Here is a 20,885-nt window from a genome sequence, read left to right on the forward strand (position 1 = left end):
AGTTTTGTTTATCTTTTTTACTTCCCCAATGTCTCCTTGTAGTCTCTTGTATAATTTTTTTTTTCCTCCCAAACTTTTTTTTTTTTTGGTACCGGGGATCGAACTCGGGTCCTTGACTTGTGCAGCATTCCCCAACTTATTATTTTTTTTTTTTTGGTACTGGGGATCGAACTTGGGTCCTTGTGCTTGTGAGGTAGGTGGCAGAACCACTGAGCTAAATCCCCGGCCCCCCAACTTATTTTTAACAGGTTTTTGTAGGAAAATTTTCAGGCCCTTAATTGCTCACACTTACAGTGCGCTGGCTGCATATAAACTCTGGCTTGTTCCTTATAAGCCATCAGTCTAAGTGCTTATCCTGTCACTCACCGTGGGCAGCCCAGGTGGTGAGTAGCCAGCTCCCCGTGTGCTTGTGGGGCGGGAGGGAGGTGACAGCTCTCAACCGGAGCTTGGGGCCGGCCCTGTGTGACCCTGCAGCTCTGTCAAACTGGGTGAAGCAGTGTTTGGAGTCCCAGGCGCACAGAGCTCAGAAGACAGTGGACAAAACCCGGCCCACGGGGTGGGGGCGGGGGGTGAGCCTGTCCCCCGAGATCTGTCCACACCCTGCATGTGAAGGCCACACATGGGCACCACACTCTGCTACCATGTCACCTCCCGCCTCCACCCGAGGCTGCTCCTGGGGCGGGGGCGGGAGCTGGCGGTCAAGCCGAGCTGCGTGAACCAGGCCCAGCTCCAGTGGGAAAGGCAATAGCGCTTGCGCTGCCTCCTGGGCCCCGCCGCCTTCCGACCCAGAAACCTTCCGGTGGTGGGGCGCGGGGATGAGGAACGCTTCCTGCAGGCCAGCAGGTGCCCCTGAAGCTGGAGCACGGGCGTTTGTTTCATCATTTAAGTTACTTATTTTCATTGGCCTTTAAATATCTGTGTGATGCGCGTTTTCTGTGCACTCTGGGTGTATTTCATAACAAAAGTGGTAATGAGGCAGAGTGAGTGACTGGAGCTCTGCAGGGAAATCAAGGAAAGTGTCTCGGTCGTCTTCTCGTCACTGGGACAAATAATACTTGGCACTGGGACAAATACCTGGCCTGTTTTTGGTTTGGTTTGGGTTTTTTGTTGTTTTTTTTTGTACCGGGGATCAAACTCGGGTCCTTGCGCTTGCGAAACCACTGAGCTACATCCCCAGCTGGTTTGGGTTTTTTGAGCCTAGGTCTCACTCTGTAACTCAGGCTGGCCTCGAACTCAAGGGGACCTTCCTGCCTCAGCCTCCCAGAATAAGGCCTGGTTTCTCCAAGGTAGAGGTCACTGGTGTCTGAGGAGTGGCAGGGGTTGCCATGCCAGCCTCTGGCGGAGTGGAGTGGCCGAGCCGAAGTGGCCGGGATGGCCTATCAGCACCTCTGCTGGGAGCAGCCGTCTGGAGCTGACATGGAGGGAGGGATCCGTGGAGCCTGTGGTGGGGAGGATGGGGAGCCGTGGGTTAGGCCTGCTGCAGGGCAGGGCAGGGCAGGGCAGGGCAGGGCAGGCCACTAGAAAAGTGAACTCAAGCCTGTGGCAGCCGCCTGCTCTCTGGGAAAGACTCCTAGGCCAAACAGAGGGCTGTGTCCTGATGGGTGGGGGCAGAGTGAGCCTGCCTGGGGGAAACCCAGGGTCTTTCATGCAGTCACAACCATGCCTGGCCCGGAGGGAGAGCCCTCCTCCCCATACAGACACCCTTGAAAAGAGCTGGTTGTGGTGTCACACCTGTAATCCCAGCACTCTAGGACGCTGAGGCAGGAGGATCTCAAGTTGGAGTTAACCTGGGCGACTTGGTGACACAGCGAGACCCTGCCTCAGAAAACCAGAATCAAAGGGGGCTACTGAACCCCAGTACTGGAGGAGGGGAGGGAGCCAGGCAGGAACACTGGACCAGGCGGCAGTGCAGCTTGGCTGGGGTAGGAAGCAGTCCCCAGCAAGGTGAAGCCTGCAGAGAGGGCTAGGAAGAGCCCTGGTGAGGGAGCCAGAGCCAGGAAGCGGAGCTCGGCGTGCAGTGGGCGCCCACAGGAGGGGAGGCCCGCGGTGGGCGGAGAAGGCACACGATGGGCCACCCCACCTGCGGGCCACCCGAGCCCACCAAGCACTCACCCTGCGGCTGCAGCAGGGCAGAGGCAGTGCACAGCCACCAAGGCTGAGTGTGGAGGCCGCCACGGAAGGGCTGGGGCCTCGAGGCACAGGACAGCCTCGGGTGGCATCTGCGGAAGGCGCGGCGCTTCCCAGCCCTGAGCCCACACCACACAGAGAGCCGGGTGGCATCGCCTGAGCACAGTCAGTGCCCCTGCCAGGCCCCGCTCGAGGCCCCAGAGACTGCCGGGCTGAGAAGCAGGCCCAGGAAGGAGGAGGGGTTGCAAGGAAGGTAAGTGGAGATAAGTCACCAACAGCTGTGGGTGCCGCTCCGCCCGCCCATGCAGTGCCTCTGGGTGCAGTCCCCTGTACTGCACAAAAACAAAGCCAGGGGCCGAGGATGTAGCTCAGTGGTTCCGGCGCCTGCCTCGCAAGCACAAGGTCCCAAGTTCGATCCCTGGCACCAAAAAATAAATAAATGAAGGCGGAAAGATGCCTTTCATCAGAGAGCCGTTGGTTCTCCCTACGAAAGATGTTGCTTCGGAGGAGCCAAGGGAGTGGTCAGTGGGACCAAGGGGTCTGAGTTACCCTTGAGTGTCTTGGGCGGAGTGGAACCAGGGATTGACCGCAAGGCCTGTCTTCATACCCAGCTACACCCCAGCCCCCTTTTACTTTTTTTTTCCTTTCTTTTTTGGTGTTTCAGACAGGGTCCTGCTATGTAGTGCAGGCTGGCTTTGAACTTACTATGTAACCCAGGCTAGACTTGAACTTGTGACAGTCCGCCTGCCTCAGCCTCCCGAGTGCTGGGATTACAGTTTCGCTTGCTTGCTTTTTTTGTTTTTGGAGACAGGGTCTCACTAAGGTACTATTTCCCCAGCTGGGCTCAAAATTGCCGTCCTCTTGCTTCAGCCTCCCAGAGTGCTGGAATTACAGGCCTATTCCCCTGCACCTAGTTCATGAGAATATTTCTGTAAAACCTTGAAGACCATTCTAGGGGACAAAGGGGACAGAATCTCTGGTCAGGAGGAGGATGTGACCTCATCACTCTGACATGTGGGACAGCGAGCAGGAGCAGCGTGTGGAGTCCCCAGACAGTCAGTCTGTAAGCTGTACTCCGCTCTAAAGCACAGCAACGTTCAGTGTGTTCTGACTAGCAAAGTGAGCACAGCACAGTGGCAGGCTGTCGACAGCTCCCCTTTGGCAGAGTTTGGTGGAGCCTCCGTCGGGGACACTGGTCCAGCAGTTGTGGTGCTGGGTCTGAGGTGGCCCAGTGCCAGGGCCTTAGTGTTCTGGGCTCAGCACTGCCCTGTGCACCCCCAGATGCCGTTGGTGGTCTGGGAGGACGAAGACCACAGTCCCCACAGCCCTTCCTGCTGCCCCTGGAGTCAGGGCCCTCTCCTGGCTCTGCAGCAGCCCGTGTCTCTTCCCTCCCACACCCAGGGCCAGTCCCTACACGGGCCTCAGGCCGCCATGTGCGCTGCCTGGGGGAAGGGTCAGATACAACAAGACCGTGGGGCTTCTCCAGATTGCAGTTATTTGGTGGATTTCTCAGGAGGCCGAAGGTGGATTTTCAAGTTTATAGCCTTAAAATGTATGGGAAGAAGTAATTGGCAAGATGTGTCCCTCCAGAAATCCACATCAAAAGAGGCAATGCTGACACAAGAAGGGGAGTTATAAAACAAAGCCCAGCGCCCTCCCAGGGGAGCCTGCTCGGTGAGGTGGCTTCTCCTCCCTCCCAGAGCAGGGCAGCAAAGGCTGCGGGGTGGCATTTGCCCAGCTCGGAGTCCACCCATGAAATATGCAGAAGCAGAATGGAGTATTGCAAATGGCTGGAAGAGGGTTAACCTTGGGTGTGAGGGAAGAAATCACAAGTTTTCAAGATAATTACTTTTACCCCCAAAATAATCCGGGCTGACAGTGGGGCATGCCTGTAACCCCAGCTACGTAAGAGGATAAGATAGGCTTATGAGTTCGAAGTCAGCCTGGGCAATTTAGTGAGACCCTATCTCAGAATAACATAAGGCCAAGCATGGAGATGCACACCTGTAATCCCAGCGCTCTGGGAGGCTGTGGCAGGAAGATGGCAAGTCCGAGCCCAGGCCAGGCAATTTAGCAACTTAGCAGGACTCTGTCTCAAAGTAAAAATATAGTATATTAAAAGGGTTGGGGGGCCAGGGATTTAGCTCAGTGGTGCCACGCCTGCCTGCCAAGTGCAAGGTCCTGAGTTCGATTCCTGATACCAAAAAAAAGGGTTGGGGAATGTAGCTCAGACCAGCAGGGTGATCTTCAACAGAGGTCACTTGTTTCTGAACAGCTCAGGGGACTGCAGACCCCGACAGGGTTGCCAACACCTCACTCACCAAGAAACCCCCACTTTGAGAAGCCAGTCGGAGGCCGACCCATTCACCTTCTGAGGGTGCAGACTGTCAGTGCCCAGACTTCTGCAGCAGGGGTCAGGATGATCCTCCCCTCCCCTCCTCCCCCACCCTGTGCTGCGGCCAGACCCCAGGAACAAGGGCTGCACACCTGGGGCCCAAAACAAAGCGTGCTCAGGCCTGAGGTGGGCAGCGGGCCTTTCCCCTCAGGCCGGGCTGCTAGGCCTGCCGGGGCACCACACGTGCCTGAATCTTCACGCGTCTTCTCTCAGCCCCACGTGCCGTGGGTGGCCTGCTTCTGCATCTGCCTGTGCTCCCGGCGGTCATCCTGACCGTCCACGCACGCATGCTGCTCATCAGGGCGTGTGCGCTCTCTCGGGAGTCCGCGGTGGATAACTCTCCAGAAGGGAAAGAGCTGGGTCAAAGTGTGGGCAGCCTGTGTTACGAGAAGTGTTTCCAAACCGCCCTCAGAGTTGGCCGGGCGCCCGCAGCTGGCTCTGCGTGGAGGGCGCCGCTCGTCCCCGCACTGGCAGGCGCTTCCTAGACATTTTCCCGCTTTTTGCTTTTGGTCAGTCTGCTCCTTTCACAGGTGACTGAGAGCTAGAAAGACAGGACAGTGGGCTCCGTGTGACTTCTGTAGCTGAGCCACGGGAAGGAAGCCATGCTCTGAAGGGAGGGGAGGTGCTGGAGGGAGGCAGCTGTGCTCTTCTCCCAGGAGAAGCCCTGAGGTTCGGGACGACCCCTCAGCCCAGGCCTGCAAGCCAAGGCTGGAAATGCTGCAATCCCGTTTTCGAGTGGAAACAGGCCAGATCCCAGTGCCAGCCTGCAATCCACTCCCTGGAGTCCCAGAAGGGGCGGGTGGGACAGTGGGTGTGGGCAGGAGGGCAAAGGCTGTCCTGGGCCCAGAGGGTCAGGGGAAGCTCCTGAGGAATGTGATGCCAGCCGAGGCTGGGCGGCAGAGAGGGGCAGAGAGGAGTTGCCTTCTCCCGAGGCGTCTACCAGCCCACCATCCCGCGGGACAGTCCCACTGAGGCCTGGCTTGGGAAGAAAGGGGGGTGAAGAACAGTGTGAATGTTGCTTTTTTTTTTAAATTTGTTCTTTTGAAAATTACATTAGCTTTTCCCTGACATTTTGAAATGTTTCCTTTAAAATGTATGCACAGTGGGAATGCCTATAATCACAGTACTCTGGGAGGCTGAGGCAGAAGAATCCCAAATTAAGGCCCAGCCTGGGCAGCATCTGAGACCCCCATCTCACTAAAAGCAGAAGTAGAAAGGCCCTACGTTCCACCACCAGGCCTGGGGGAGAACAGCTTGCATGGAGTGTTAAGATAAAGCACTGTATGCTGCTCTAACGTCACTGTAGAAACCCCACTTACACAATCAGAACCTTCCTGTGCAGATTTGTGTGGTGACACCGTTCCAGACTTCTCTTATCTGATGATCCAGGGTTAAAGCGGAACAGAACAACCAGCTTCCATCTGACAGCCCAACCGAGAGTCCCCCTGCCCACGTGGCCCAGCTGTGGGCTTCCCTAGCCCAGGGCTTCTGCGTGGCGCCTGCTGGCCCTGTGCTCCAGCCGGAGGTCACACAGCCACTGCTCAGTGGAGTCAGGGCCTGATTCAGCCCTGACCCCCAGCCCAAGCCCCCACTGCAGCAGCACAGGACACGGTGGCCTGCAGTGGCAGTGGGCGGCAGCCACTAGAGGCTTTGACACCAATAGGGCTGCTCCTTCCTGACAGTGTAGGAGGAGCAAGCAGATCTTTCTCTGTAGGGAACAGGGGAAGGGGACGTTACCAGAACCTCTGCAGTGAGTCCTGGTCTCCTGCGAGCCCCGGCAGCACACGGCGAATTACAGGAAAGGTAGAAAAGTGAGACCGAGAAGAAGCTGAGCTTTGGGTCTGATCAGTGCTGCTCTGGGTGGCAAAGACAAAAACCATCTAGCTTGCAGCACCTTTTATTCAGTACATGGGGAAACAGATGTAACAAGTGAAATGCAGAGTTCAGTACTTCACATTGGGATAAACAAGGTGTAACAAAAGACTGGGGAGCAGTGGAAATCTAAGAACAATGAGGAACTGTGCAGATGAAGATTTGGTTCCTCCCTGGCATCTCCCGCAGATGTGGTCTTGTCCTGGAGATTACAGCATCCGGGGATCACTGAGGTCTCAGTTGTGACCCAAATGCAATTATGTCTGGAATGTCCTAGCTGGCCTGCAGGCAGGAGAACTAGGCCTACTCAAATGGTTTTTCCCTAGAATTATGTAGCATTGCTCCCAACATTTCTGTTCCTAGAGAAGCCATAAAATGTCTCCCTTTAAATGTTGGTAGCTAATTAAGTCAACAAGATGTGGACCAGCGCAGGCTGTGTGCAGGCCCCAGGCACTGGTGCTGCGTGGAGTCATGGAACAGCTTTAAGCAGCTGGCATCACCTGGTGGCCCCGTAGGCAGCTCCTGGCAAAGAAGTGGCCATGATCAGGAGGTGTCTGCCTCCCGAGAGTCTGGCAGGTGAACGGCAGCACAGCCACACCAGTACTGGGACCCAGAGGCCCCGCCCAGTGCCGTGGGCTCTTCCCCCATGGATGCTGCACCCTGCGTGGACCTCAGAGGCCCCAGGGACACAGGCTGTGCGGGAGACCTTGAAGCAAGACACAAAACATGCAGAAGCTTTAAGGAGCCAGGCATGGTGGCGCATGCCTGTCATCCCAGCACGCGGGAGGCTGAAGCAGGACGATCAAGGCCAGCCTGGATTACATATCGAGAGCCCATCTCAGAACAAACCTAAAAAGCTTTTCACTGTGAAGGAAGAGAAAATGGGAAGGGACTGGAGCACCGGGAAGAGCCGGAGCCGGCCGTGAGCCTGGCCTGTTCGCTCGAGAGCAGGGCTGGCTTCCTAGGAGCTGCTGGGCTGCGGAGTCTGGTTCTTCCTGTGGGTCACCAGTACAGGAGTTTGGGAGCTTTCCCTTGTGCTTTAGGGGATTTCTTCCCTGTATAGCATGTGAGTCGTGGCCATCCTCACCCTGAGACATCACGGTGCCCCTGACATCTCGGCGCCTGCTATAAGACTAGGGAAAGGATCCCGAGTTTGAGCCCAGACTGGACAACTTGGTGACTCAGACACAGAGACACCGGCTCACAATGTTTTTTATAAAGGCCTGGGGATGTAGCTCAGTGCAGAAGTCTTGGTTTCAATCGCCAGTACTGCTATTTAAAAAAAAAAACAACAAAAAACTTGGTAAAAGGGGAAGACACATTCCATACATTGTTACCCAAGGTGTTTGTGACAAGCCACTCAGGTCCTGCTGCCCTTTGCTCCCCGAGAAACACTGGAGGCACCCAGGCCAGTAATCTCTCTACTCTAGGAGACTGAGGCAGGAGGATCGAAAGTTCAAGCAAGCCCAGCCTAGGCTGTATGTAATCCCAGCCCTCGGAGGATGAAGCAGGAGGATCACCATGAGTTCAAGGCCAACCTGGGCTACATAGTTGAATTCAAGGCTAGCCAGAACTACAAAGTGAGACCCTGTCTCAAAAAAAAAAACCTAAATAAATAAGAACTGGGGATGCCAGGCATGATGGCGCACACCTGTAGTCCCAGCACTTGAGAGGCTGAGCCAGGAGGATTCCCCTGAATTTGTGGTCAACCTGAACTGCATACCAAGAGCCTGTCTCATATTAAAAACAAACAAACAAAAAAAAAACAAGTGGGGATGTGGGTCAGTGCAGAGGCCCTAGGTTCAATCCCTAGTGCTGGGGTGGGGACCCCAGAATCCCCATCTCCTGTTCCCGAGAGGGTCCAGTCCTGTTTCCTCAGGACCCCAGCTCACCCATCTGCTTCCAGTGTCAGGTGTCACTGCGGGGTCTCCTGGTCCTCTCCTGAGGGGCTGCTTTGGACCAGTGACCCTCGAGACAGTGCTCTGAGACAGGTCTGGACACACTGGGGCCCAGAGGCATAACACACACAGCCCGCAGGGCCTCAGCCCCCTTTTCTCCACTCCCCCCCAAGCCAACACCCCCAAACCAGCATCAAAGGACAAGATCATGGGGGCCGGGGATTTAGCTCAGTGGTTCCAGTGCCTGCCTCACAAGCACAAGGTCCCGAGTTCGATCCCTGGTACCAAAAAAGTAAATAAATAAAAGGATCACGAAGATCCAGTTGGCAGATCTCACCTATCTGGAGCTGGGCTTGGAGCCTCAGGCCTGTCCTCCCGCACTCTGGGAGGGTGAGGAAGGAGGGAAGAGGTGCCATACGGATGCACAGGGGTACACCCTAGATTCAGGTCTGTGGGTGTATTCGTGATGTGTCACAAACACAAACTGATAAAAAGGGGATGCTGGCCCCGTCTCTGACAGAAAGGGCTGTGTTGGGGGCTAGGGCTCAGCCCAGAGGCCCTGGTTCAGTCCTTAGTACTGAAGAAAAAAGGAAGAGAGAAATAAGGAAGTAAGTGTCTGACAGGCCAGTTTCGTAGATGGAAGCCAAGGGAAGCAGGAAGGAGAAGCAAGGGCAGCTGGTCCCGGTGACCTTCTTTGTTTGTCGAGGTGGGCTCAGGGAAAGTGGGTCCCTTCCCTGAGAGGTTGAGGCCAGAAGCTTGGTGCCAGTGCAGTGGACACCAGCCTCGAGGGCATGTGGCTGTCGCTGTTCTGCCCCTGGTTCCGGGAGGCCAGCAGACAGTGGTGGTCAGTGAGGGACACCACACTGTTGTCCAGGCCGCTGGCGGCCAGGATGGAGCCTGTTCACAGCAGCGGCCTCCTGTGATCTTGCTGAACACCAGGAAGTCCCTGCCACCGCCACCTGGCCTCTGGGGACACTTGTGAAACCCTGGGCTGGGTGAGCTCAGGAGAGCGGAGCAGGTGGTAATGAGAGAGCCATGACACTGTGACGGGAGCAGATGCAAGCCGCTCCGGAGGGGTCCGCGTGGGCCTCGCGGTGAGCAGACCTGGGACACCACGTGCAGCGCTGCTCTTCCAGAGGGCTCCCTCCAGGCCAGGAGCCTTGCTGGAAGGCTTCGGGAGGGGAGCAACAAGCCTCAGGACAACCCGGGGAGGGGGGAGCTGGCTGAGCTCCAGGACCCAGCACAGAGACCAGCCGGGCCGCCCAGGCCCTTAGGCACCTGCATGCACCTGGCAAAGCTGGGAGAGGCTTCCTGAGGCTGCTGGGCCTGGCCAGCACCCGTGACCCTAGCCGAAGCAGTCTGGGAGCCTGCGCCAGGTGAGCTCGCTGTGAATTCGCAAGGCCTCCAGGAAGAGGACGGCCGCACGGGTCTCCATGAGCTCTGGAAAGTGTTGGCCACTCCACTAGGGAAAGCACCTTCTGTTGAAGTGACTTTTAGAACAAAGCAGATACATTAAGAAATAATCCCAATGGCTGGCTTTTCAGTGGTGTTTGTTCTAAGGCCACAAAGAGGCTGGCACCCACTTCCACCCCTGCCAAGCTGTAGTTGTAAGGGCTTCAGAGTCACCCTGTACATGCAGAAACTGGGCCATAGCTCCAGCATAAATGCATATAGATAAGCCCTGGGTCAAAGAGCAAATCCCAGGGCCGAGGATTTAGCTCAGTGGTTTCGCTCCCTGCTGTGCAAGCGCAAGGACCTGAGTTCAATCCCCGGTACCAAAAAAACAAAAACAAAGAGCAAATCCCAAACCAGTGCTTAGAAATTTTTACCTTTAATACTTTTTGTTTTGTTTTGTTTTTCTCTTTTTGTTGCTTGATTTTTATACCTATGAAGCCAGGCAGGGTGACTTTCTCTCAGCACTCTGGAGGCTGAGGCAGGAGGATGGAGGGTTCGAAGCCAGCCTGGGCTATATCGTGAGACACTTGTCAAAAGCAGAACAAAAACGCTTGTGTTAGAAAGATGACAGTCTAGAATCAATAATCTCCCAGGTGTGGCTGTACATGCCTGTAATACCAGCATTTAAGAGGCTGTAGTGAGTCCAAGGCCAACCTGAATTATATCGTGAGACCCTGTCTCAAAACACCAAAGATAAATAAATAAATAAAATCAGTAATCTACACTTCCACTTTATGGAGTCAGAAAAATAAGAACAAATTAAACCTGAAGACTATGAATTAAAGAAATAAGAAAAATAATATAGGAGAACAGTGGAACTGGAATCTGATTCATGGGGGAAAAAAGGTGAAGCTTGATACATCCAGCTAGTTCAAGATAAATATCAAAATATACTGAAAACCCAAAAAGCTGAACAGAATAAGCAGTTTATCTGCCAGATGTGGCGGTGGCACAACTGTGATCACGCTCTTGAAGAGGCTGAAGCAGGCTCTGTCTTAGTGAAACCCTGTCTCAAAAATTAAAAAAGGGTTGAGGATGTAGGTCAGTGTGAAGGCCCTGCATTCAGTCCCCGGTACCACAAAACAATAAATAAGTAATGCCAAAAAAAATGTGACTCATGAGGGACAGACACTCTGCATCATCGTTATGGAGAGTACGGGGCAGGCCCACAGAGGTCTGGAAGCAAGAGCCAGAGCCGAAGAGCAGGGCAGGGCGTTGAGTGGAGATAAGAGCTGCTCCTGGGTTCCCCGAAGGGCCGAGTGGGTGGCCACTGCCCCCGCCCCAGGGCCACTTACAGATACATGGGACACAGGAATTGCCCAATGCCTGGTAGCCACTCGGATGGTGCTGTGTGGACCAACTGGGACTCAGGCTTCTAACCCAGTCCTTCACACTGTGGGGTTTACTGGAAACGGGGACTTTGAAGGAAGAAAAAACTAGTTATCTTGGATTTTAAGTTTCTCAGAGCTCAGGAGCTTGGTGGGGAAGAACTGCACTGCCCACTTGCGGGGAGAAGTCCTCGTTCACCAGCTGTTCTGATTTTAATTCTTATTTTTTTTATTTTTTATTTTTTGGTACCGGGGATCGAACTCAGGTCCTTGCACTTGCGCAGCAGGCGGGGAAACCACTGAGCTAAATCCCCGGCCTGATTTTAATTCTTATCTGGGTGGCCAGTCACCCATCCTGTCTCAGGCCCTTCCCCTCACTAACTACCCCCCTCAGGAACTAAGAAAATAAGCTGTGTTTTGCATTTGAACATCAGAAACAAAAGAGAGGACCTTGCTAAGGATCTATGCAAAGTCGATAGGTGCGAAATAATGGAGCCCGAGGCAAGAGGATTGCAGTGAGTTTGAGCCCACCTGGTCCACACAGCAAGACTGTCTCAGGAAACAGGGCCAGGGATTTAGCTCAGTGGCTCCATGCCTGCCTCTCAAGTGCAAGGTCCTGAGTTCGATCCCTGGTACAAAAAAAAAAACAAAACAAAACAAGAAACAAGGGTCAAGGATGTAACTCAGTGGCACACCACCTACCTGGCAAGCACAAGGCCCTGAGTTGATTCCTGGTACCAAAAAAGAAGAAAAGACCCCAAAAAAAGCCCCCTTAAAAAACAAAAAGGGTGACAAGATTTCCCCATTCTTTGTGAGGTCAGGATTATTTTTGTCTGGTGAGCCCAGCACTTGGGAAACTGAGACAGGAGGATCACTGCAAATCTGAGGATGGCCTGGGATAAATGGCTGAATTGCTAATGGCTAAATTGCTCAGACTGGGTTGGAATTTGCAGTCCTTCCAGCCTCCCAGAGTGCTGGAATTACAGGTGTACACCACCACACCCCGTTTAAAAATTAATGGGGGGAAAAAAGCAGACTGTTGGCCGTACCCAAACACTAGCAGGAGCAGCTGAGCTCTTGGGAAGTTTCCTGCAAAAGAATGGCTAGCTCACAAGGGCTGTCCCCAGACTCGGCTGCGTGTGCACACCCTCTAGGGCAGTGACACGAACCCTTTAGGGCTCGTGGTGATAACCAACAGCCCACCATGGCACCCGTGCCACAGGCTCAACGTCACTGCTCCAGAAGGAGGTCCGGGTCTGTCAGGACAAAATCAGGAGGAACGGATGCAGGGCAGGCAGTGGCTGCGGACAGTGCCCAGGATCCCATTAAGTCACAGGAGGCTACTTAATTACGCTCCTCTGGGCACTTAGGGGCTCCCGGGAGGTCATTACCACAGCTCCTGTCTCCCAGGAGCGCTAGCAGCTGGGGAGCTGCTGCTGCCCCACTCCCGCCTAGACCTGCTCAGTTTTGCCTTCTTTTTGTGCTACTGGGGGTGAAACTCAGGGATGCTCTACCACTGGGCTACAATCCCAGCCTCTTTTTTCACTTTTTAAAATTTTGAAATAGTCTGGGTTTAAACTTGCAGCTCTCCTGGCTCAGCTTCCACAAGTGCTGGGATCGCAGGCGTGTACCACCTCAGCTGGCGTTTTGTGTTTCTGGTATAGGCTCTCGATGTGTGGTCCCTGCTGGCCTCAAACTCTACACCTTCCTGCCTCAGCCTCTCAATTAGCTAGGGTTACAGCCACAGTCTGGCATGCCCTGCTGAGGTTTTGTTTGAAGAGATAGTCCCTCAACTTACAAAAAAAGAAAAAGAAAAAGTGCAGAACAACCCACTTCTGTTTTCTGGATTTGTGAGGCTGTTTGGTGTCCGGATTGGGCCGTCCTTAGCGGAAGAAAGGCCACGGGTGGCTGGTGGGACAAGCAGCAGCAGAAACCAGAGGTCCCCAGCTTGACTGAGACACTCTTTGACAGGGGGTGCTTTGTTCCTTTAAGTAAAACTTCATTTGCAGAATGGGCAGTGGACTGGCTTAGAGGTGTCTTGCTGTTTCCAGAGCGTCGCAGCTTGGGTAGAGAAGTGGAATTTGTGGACAGATCTGCCCACCTCGAAGGGTCCTGAGTTCATCGGGACTGCGATTCTGATTCTCTCTCATGAACGCTGAGTAGATGATCGCATGGTCTTCCGACTCCTGCTTGCTCCCAGAATTGGCCTGCACCCTGGAGCCATGGCAACAGCAGGAGACAGTGCCCATCCTGTCTGGCTGCCTAACTTGCAGGGGATTAAGCTGGAGTTCTCTACTCGGTGGGACGACCGCTGTGTGCTCTCTCAATGGGACCTTTATCAAGGGAAGAGATTCCCTTGGCCTGGGTGCAGCACAGCGGGAGAGCGTGTGCTTCACATGCACAAGCCCCACACCAAAAAGAAAAAGAAAAAATTATTTTACATCCCCAAATGACCAAGAGTTTTCCTCATAGGCAGATGTTCACACAGGTGAAGACACAGCATTTTTTCTTTCCATGAGGCAATGGCTGAGGAAACCCTGGAGCAGACCCAGTGTTGGACCAGCCTGCAGTGCCAGGTGGACTTCACGTGATAAGGATGTGTTTTTTGAGTACTAATTTCATTAGATTTGCTTATGTTTTCTATGCAGGCAACTATATCTGTAAGTTGAATATATAACTTTCTTTTCTTGTGTTGTTACCTCCTTTGGGAAGGAAGACAACTTCATAAAATGACCTGGGCAGCTTTAACTCTTTTTCTACTTTGCTGAATAATTTAAATAAGAGTGGAAGTGACTGTTCCTGAAAAACTTGGTTTGCTTGAAGATTCAGTAGAAGCCTGTGTGTGGCCACCTGGCCCATGTTCTCTAGGAGATGCTGTTTGATTACCATTCGAGCTCCCTACCTCATAAGTGACTGCGGGCGTGGTAGCACACGCCTGTAATCTCAGTGCCTGGGAGGCAGAGGCAGGAGGATGGACCCCGAGAGTTCAAGGCCAGCCTGGGCTACATAGTGAGTTCAAGCACAGCCTGAACTGCATAGCGAAACCAGCTCCAAAAACAACAAGTTCTCACTGTGTAGCCCAGGCTGGCCTTGAACTCTTGGAGATCCATCCTCCTGCCTCAGCCTCTGGAGTAACTGGGATCACAGGCTTGGCCACAGCACCCAGCTTGAACTGCTCTTTGTAACACTTACTTTGCTGTCTTCTGTCGCCCAGCTATCTCCTCTGGGGCGCCAATTTGCCCCCCCTTTCTCCCGAAAGTCTGGCAGAGGCCTGACTCTGACCCCCAGAGCCTTCAGGGTCTGCTGCTCTCACACAATGCTCGCTCTCAATGCCCCTTTCCCTGGGCCTCGCTTGAACGCTGCGGCTTTCCCCGTTCTGCTTCCTCAGGCTTGTCCTGTTGGCTTTTCTGCACCTTCCCACATTGGAGTCGTCTAAAGCTTGGACCATTGGTGTTTCCTGCTGTAACCCAGAAGGGTTCATACCTCAGGGTAACCCTGACCCAAAATGCAGTTCCGAGGCAGAGGGGGCTGGGGCTGGTTCTGGTGCTGCTGTGCTCGCTGTGAGTTGACGTTGGTTCCGGGCCTGAGCTGTGGAGTCTGACGCCGGCCAGGGTCCATTTGCTGTGGAGGGAAGTGTCCGACCCCATCCTGTGGGCCGAATGGCTCAAGGGCCAGTCCCGTAGGCTCTGTGCCCTCTCCCCGTGCCCTGGCTGGACTGTGGGGAGCAGGTGAGTCAGGGCCTTCAAATCTGGGCCCAAGTCAGCCACTCCTTCCGTGCTTGCCACTCGATGCATTCTGAAGCTGGACCTCAAAAAATGCAACGTTCTTGCCTCTTAGGACCTTTTTTTGCCTAATTGTTTTTTATTTTCTCATTTTCAATTTTTCTGTTATTTTATGTTTGATTTTATTCCTAGGGATTGAACCCAGGGCCTTGGCACTGGCCTACATCCCCAGCCCTTTTTTAAAAATTTTGAGACATAGTTTGGTAAATTGCTAAATTGCCAAGACTGACCAGCTGTGGTGGTGCACACCTGTAATCTCAGCATTCAGGAGGCTGAGGCAGGAGGATCGCTGCCAGTTTGATGCCAGCCTGAGCTACGTAGTGAGTTCAAAGCCAGCCTGAACCAAATAGTGAGACCTTGTCCCAATTATAATAATAAAAAATAAATTCCCCCATCTGGCCTTAAACTTGAGATTCTCCTGCCTCAACTGCCTTAACCCTTGGGAGTAGCTCGGATTGACAGTCCTGCGCACAGTGGGGCTGACAGCAACTGAGGCAGGAGGGTGGCCTCCTGGCCCAGGTCCAGGCCCCAGCCCCAGGGCTGCTCCAGCAGCACCCGCTCCATGCGCCCTGTGTCTTCCCAAGCCAGGGGGTGTGGCCTCGGGCCCTGTGCACAGCCAGGCAAGCTGTCAGGCCTCTGGGCTGTGCCACTCCCTCCGCCCATCACCCCTGCAGGCCCACGCTGTGCCCAGTGCCAGGCTGGGCTGAGCTGGTCTCCATGCTGTGCCCTCTCCTCTGCCTGGGCTCTTCCACACCTGGGATCCCATGGTCTCCTGCCCCTCATCGCTGAGGCCAATGCGGCCTGGAGGCAGCAGACAGCGTGGGGAGCCCAAACCCCACTCCCCACACTGTGGCCTTCGCCTAGCCCTGCAGCGCTGGCCACATCCCCGGGCCTCGCCGACACCCGCCCGCTGCCCAGTTGCAGCCTGCAGCCGCCCTGCACGTGCTGCAGGCATGCTGTCCCTGTGGGGTCCAAAGGGTCATCGGCCCAACCCCTGGAGAGTGTTCTCCCGGGTGGCCTTTGGCCTGGCCGTGGCCCATGGCATTTGGAGCAAGTTGGCTGCCGGGGACCATGTCACCTCTGTCACAGCCGTCCTCAGCCAAGAGGCAGAGTCACCCTGGGGCATGGCCCAGTCATCCCCAAGTCTGACCACCCCAGCCAGCCCAGGCCTGCTTCTCTGTGGCCCAGGTCGCTTAGGGAGCTCTGGGGCCCGCAGTAGACGCTGTGGAAGGCTCTCGGTCGTGAGTCCTGGATAGGATCAGGGCTCCTTCCTGGCCCCAGGTGGTGTCTGACCCCCACACCCCTGGCACACACACTCGGTGTGGAGTCAGCATCCCAGACCAGCTCCCACGGCTGAGGGCCACGTCCCGCCAGGCTCTCCCTGCAGCCTGAGTCCCGCTGCCCACCGCACCAGGCAGAGGGGGTCAGGTGTGCTCGCTGCAGAGCCAGGTGTCCTCAGGTGCTCCTGCCACGGCTGCCCAGCCCCAGGCTGCTGAGACGCTCGCTGCAGGTGAGGGGCACAGTGGGCCCGGGAATGCAGCACAGGCTGCTGCAGGTTGCCAGCTCCCTGCACCAGGGGCTTCTCCAGGAGGCAGTGTGGGGCAGGGATGGGGGCGCAGGCCATCACGTGAGTGGACACCCCAGGTAAGCAGTCCTGGGGAGCTTGCAACTTCTGGAGACTCAGGGCCGAGACTGTGGGACAAGATCATGTCCACTGTCCACATCGACCATCCGGGGCATGCTGAGGCTAGGGCTGAACTCGACAGCAGAGGAAGGAAGCCTTGGAAGGTTTGAAGGGTGGAGAGTGTAATATAACTGAATTTACAAGCACTAATAAGAAGGTGGTTCAGAGTGGAGCGTGGTGGCACACACCTGTAATCCCAGCACTCGGGAGGCTTAGGCAGGAGGATTGCCATGAGTTCAAGGCCAGCCTGGGCTACATAGCAAGACCCTCTCTTTCTCAAAAAATTTAAATAAATGAATGAATGAATGAATATAAAAAGGTGGTTCATATCACATGTAGCGGCCCATGCCTGTAATCCCAGCACTCTGAGAGGCTGAGTCAGAAGGATCATAAGTTTGAATCCAGTCTGGGCAATACAGCACCTTAGTAAGACCCTATCTCAAAACATTTTAGATAGAAAAGAAGGAGGATGTCGCTCAGTGCAAAGGCCCTGTTTTCAACCCCTGGTACTGCTAAAAATAAAAAAGCTTAGATGAGCTGCCAGAGACCTGGGGTACAAATAACCCTACTGAGCAGCAGGGCCCCCTGAGACAGGACAGGTTGGACCAGCTGGAGCCATAGTGAGCTCAACAGGCTTTTGTCACTTGTGCCCAGGGGCACAACTCAAACTGAGACCTGAGCCTGCAGCCAGGGCAGGCCCGCCCCAGCCCCAAGGCAGGCAGCACTGCCCCCCCACCCCCCGCCCTTCCCAGAGCCGCACAGCCCAGGCAGCCTTCACCGTGTTTCCTGGCTGGCAGGGACAGAGCCAGGCCTGGCGCTTATGCCACTCCCTGGAGGCAGGCGGCCTGGGCAGCAGCCCAGGACAGGACTGAGGGCCACCTCCACCAGGTGTGGTCAGCTCTCCTCCAAGGGGCTGTAACATGCCCGCGGAGGAGGCCGGGGCCACTCACTTCGGACTCACTTGAGGTGAGGGACCTGGGGGAGCTCCAGCTGGGGTCCGCCAAGCTCTGCTCCACGCTTGCTCTGGAGCGCCCCCGGCCTTCACCATATCCCTGTGTCAGACAGCCGACCAAGCAGACGGCAGGAAGCAGTGTGCAGGCCCCTTCTCAGCAGGGGGCGCGCCCACATAATTTGCCCGAGGCCGGGCAGTGGGCAGCACATGTGGGTGCGGGGAGACAGGCCAGTTACAGGTTGGCCCTCACACTGGCACCAGGCGGGCATCCCTAGGCATGGGGTCAGTCCAGCAGACTGGCCCAACATGTCCAGCTCCATGCCTCGGGGCCGCCTCTGCCTTGCAGCCTGGCAGCTTGGTCCAAGGGCGCTGCAGGGAAAGGCCCAAAAGCACCTGGAGGCCCCAAAGCAGGGTGCTGGACCCACCTGGGAGGGTGTGGGTTAGCTCAGCTCCGGGGGCTGCTCAGAAGCCGCCTGCCTGGCCTGGGGCTTCCCTGTCCCTGCCCCTTCCCGCCCCAAGTGGCCAGCACAGGCCTCTCCTTCAGCGTCAGCTCACCCCCAGCAGACAATCGTGTGGTCCTGGCTCGTCCTTCTCCCTACACCTTACTTTTTCAACGCCCCCCCCCCCGCCCCGGCCTACTGTCACGAGGATTAAAGCAGGTAAAGCTCACGGAGTCCCTTCGTCATGTGGAGGACAGCCAGGGCCTTGTGTTTGAGGTGACCCCCCAGGGTCTGTGGTGACACCAGGACCCGGTCCAGGATGACCCCAGTCTCAGGAGACCCTGACCAGAGGGACTGCCTGAGGCAGGGGGCAGGGGCATCCCAGTAGATCCCAGAGGCAGAGGGGCACAGGGTCTGGGCGTGACCCCGAGGAGCCCACAGGGTGAGGAAGCCCAGGGCTCGGTGTCCCAAGAGGCCCCCATAGGACAGCAAAGAAGCAGCGGCCCAGGATGGGACGAGGGGTGCAAGCAGCGTGGGCAGAGCACCGAGCACACTGCAGCCACTCAGGCCTCACGCCCACATGTGGCCCCGGGGAATCTTGGGGCTGGCCCCTGTCCAGTGCCTACCCTTGCCACATTAGCACATCCCAAGGCCTCCAGACCTCTTCCCTGGGCAGAGGAGGTGGGCAGAGTAGACACGAAGCACCGCACACATCACACTGGAGACAGCCAAGCAGAGGCACCTGGTCCTGTGAAAGTCCAAAGACCCCTCAGGCCCGTTCTGAACACACTCCTTACCATGGACTTTTATTTACTTATTTATCGTTAGCACTGGGGAATGAACCCAGAGCCTTCATCGTCTGCGTGAAGGGGATGAGTTACATCCCTAGCCATTTTGCCTTTTATTTTTTATTTTGAGGCAGGGTCTCTCCAAGTCCTAGGTTGCCCAGGCTGGCTGGAACTTGCCATCCTCCTGCCTCGGTGGCCTTTTTCAGGCCCATGGGGAGGCAGCAGGCAGGGTGGTTTCAGAGCCAGAGGTTGGAGTGTCCGGTGGAGGGTTGGGCCAGGATCCCAACATAGCAGCTGCCCTCAAGCAAGGCCGTGCAGTAGCTCCCACGAAGAAAGCCAGGGAAGAGGTCCAGGCCCAGAGCCATCTATACCTGGGAGCCCAGCTCTGGGCTCATGCCTGCCCCCTTCTGCGCTCCTGACAGAGCCCTGTCTGTCCTTTCTCCTGCAGAGTCCCCAGCAGCTCCAGCACTCCACAGCCACCAGAAAGCTGGCGGGAGCCCTGTTGGGATGCAGTTTCGGGAGACCTTGGCCGTTAAGGGGATGAAGATGGCAGCACAGTCGAGGGCCAGGGCCACCACATCCTTCAGCTCTTGTCCTGCGAGACCTAGAAGTTGCCAGCCAGCCCCCCGGATCCGCAACTACAACATGAAGGACTGACTTCCTCAGCTGTGTGATGCAGTGGACCCCACAAGGGCCCGGGGCTGGCACTGTGGTTTTCCCTGCACGTCAGGGGTGGGTGCACACATGGCATTCAGTGGGGCCATGAGCTGCAAATAGGGTCCCAGATGCTGCTGAGATGGCCTCCCTGGGGGACATTAAACCTCTCAGAGCCATTAAAACTTCTCTGCCGCATCTGCTGGCCATGGTGTCTACCTGTCCTGCTTGGGAATGCCATGTCCGTTCTGCATGCCAGATCCTGGCCTGGCTCCTGCCACTTGCCTGTGTCACTACCCACGGCCAGCCTCACACTGGCAGGGTCATGACAGCAGCCCCCCCAGAGCCTAGTGATGTGGAGAGCAGAATGCCCACCCACCAAGTGTGTCCCAGACAGTGCCTTATGAGGGACCAGGCTTCCAGGTGAGCCCAGGTGCTCCCAGCTGGGTGCTGGTGGATGCAGGTCAGCCCAGGAGAGCAGGTCGTCACAGTGCCTTCCACACTCATCCCCACGAAGGATAATAGTAAAGCATCTTGCCACCTAAGTGCCCAGGGCAGGACACCTGTCAGGATGAAACATACATGGGTGCACTATCACTTCAAGTGCCACAGGAACACAACCACATTGCCCTACCAGAAAACTGCATCACATCAGGGGGCCCACATGCCCACAGATGCACTCAGCTGGCCGTAACGACCTTGCCTGTGGGCTTGTCCTGCACCTGCTCTCCCAGAGCCCTTGCTTGGCCTTTTCTCCCCAAACATCCAAAGCCACAGCAGAGCCCAGGGAGGGTTGCAACCTCAACCTTGCTGAGTGTCCTCGGGCAGTGCTACCCTTTCTGAACCTGACAGACAACTGCTCTGGGAGGACCATGGGGTGGGGTTGCTCTGAGCCCTTTCAGTCCAGGTAAAATATAGATAGTGTCATCTGTCTGCCTAGCTCACAGCTGTGTGGGCCAGGCAAAAGTTACAGGAAGAGCCCACACCACCAGCAGGGACGCTGGTGCAGGCTGAGAACTCACAGGCCCAGGTCACATTGCTTTGCAAATCTCTCTTGCACCACCCTGTGTCCCTATACTTGGCTTCATCCATTTTTCCACGTGAATGTACAAAGGGCTACACGGATGTCCTTAACATGGTCCACCTGGGGACACAGGGACAACGGCAGGCCATCGATGCCCCTGAGATGCCAGGTGCAACCTTGGTGGGGGGGCATGCTACCCTTTAAGGTGCGTGTTCCTGAAGTCTGGCATGGCTCTATGCCCTCCTGAGGGTGAAAAAGCACAGAAGTGCTCCCCTTCAGAGCCTCAGACTGAGTCCCAAGCTGCCATCCCCTGGACAGGTCCAGCTTCTGGATTCAGCCACCACCTGAGTCCAAGAGTGCAGAGGCCAGAGCCCCACTGACCAGCTACTGCCCACCGGCAGCACGGCCTTGAGAAGTGCGCAGGGGTCTAAAAACCTGTCAAACCCGAAGAGACCCATGGGAAGAGGTCACCTGTCCAGGCTGGGG

General features: G+C 55.8%; 1 protein-coding gene across 8 annotated transcripts in view; it reads left to right on the forward strand.

Moving 5' to 3' along the window:
* Window positions 1-19,573, forward strand: part of Ccdc57 (coiled-coil domain containing 57) — an 82,813-nt gene extending 63,240 nt beyond the window's left edge. For 7 of the 8 annotated variants that reach the window (XR_002388098.2, XM_021241001.2, XM_087208272.1 and 4 more), the window contains one exon: window positions 19,170-19,573. Coding sequence is in view for 6 of the 8 variants with exons in the window: in XM_021241001.2 (XP_021096660.2) it covers window positions 19,170-19,378 (209 nt within the window). In the remaining 2 variants the exon portion in view is untranslated. The remainder of the gene's footprint in view (window positions 1-19,169) is intronic. The other variant, XR_002388099.2, reaches the window with a different exon arrangement.
* The last annotated feature ends 1,312 nt before the right edge of the window (window positions 19,574-20,885 follow it).

The sequence above is a fragment of the Heterocephalus glaber genome, unplaced genomic scaffold (genome assembly GCF_053883595.1).
Source record: "Heterocephalus glaber isolate CG9 unplaced genomic scaffold, H.glaber_assembly_v1.0 deba00000937, whole genome shotgun sequence".
NCBI classification, from domain to species: Eukaryota; Metazoa; Chordata; class Mammalia; order Rodentia; family Bathyergidae; genus Heterocephalus; species Heterocephalus glaber.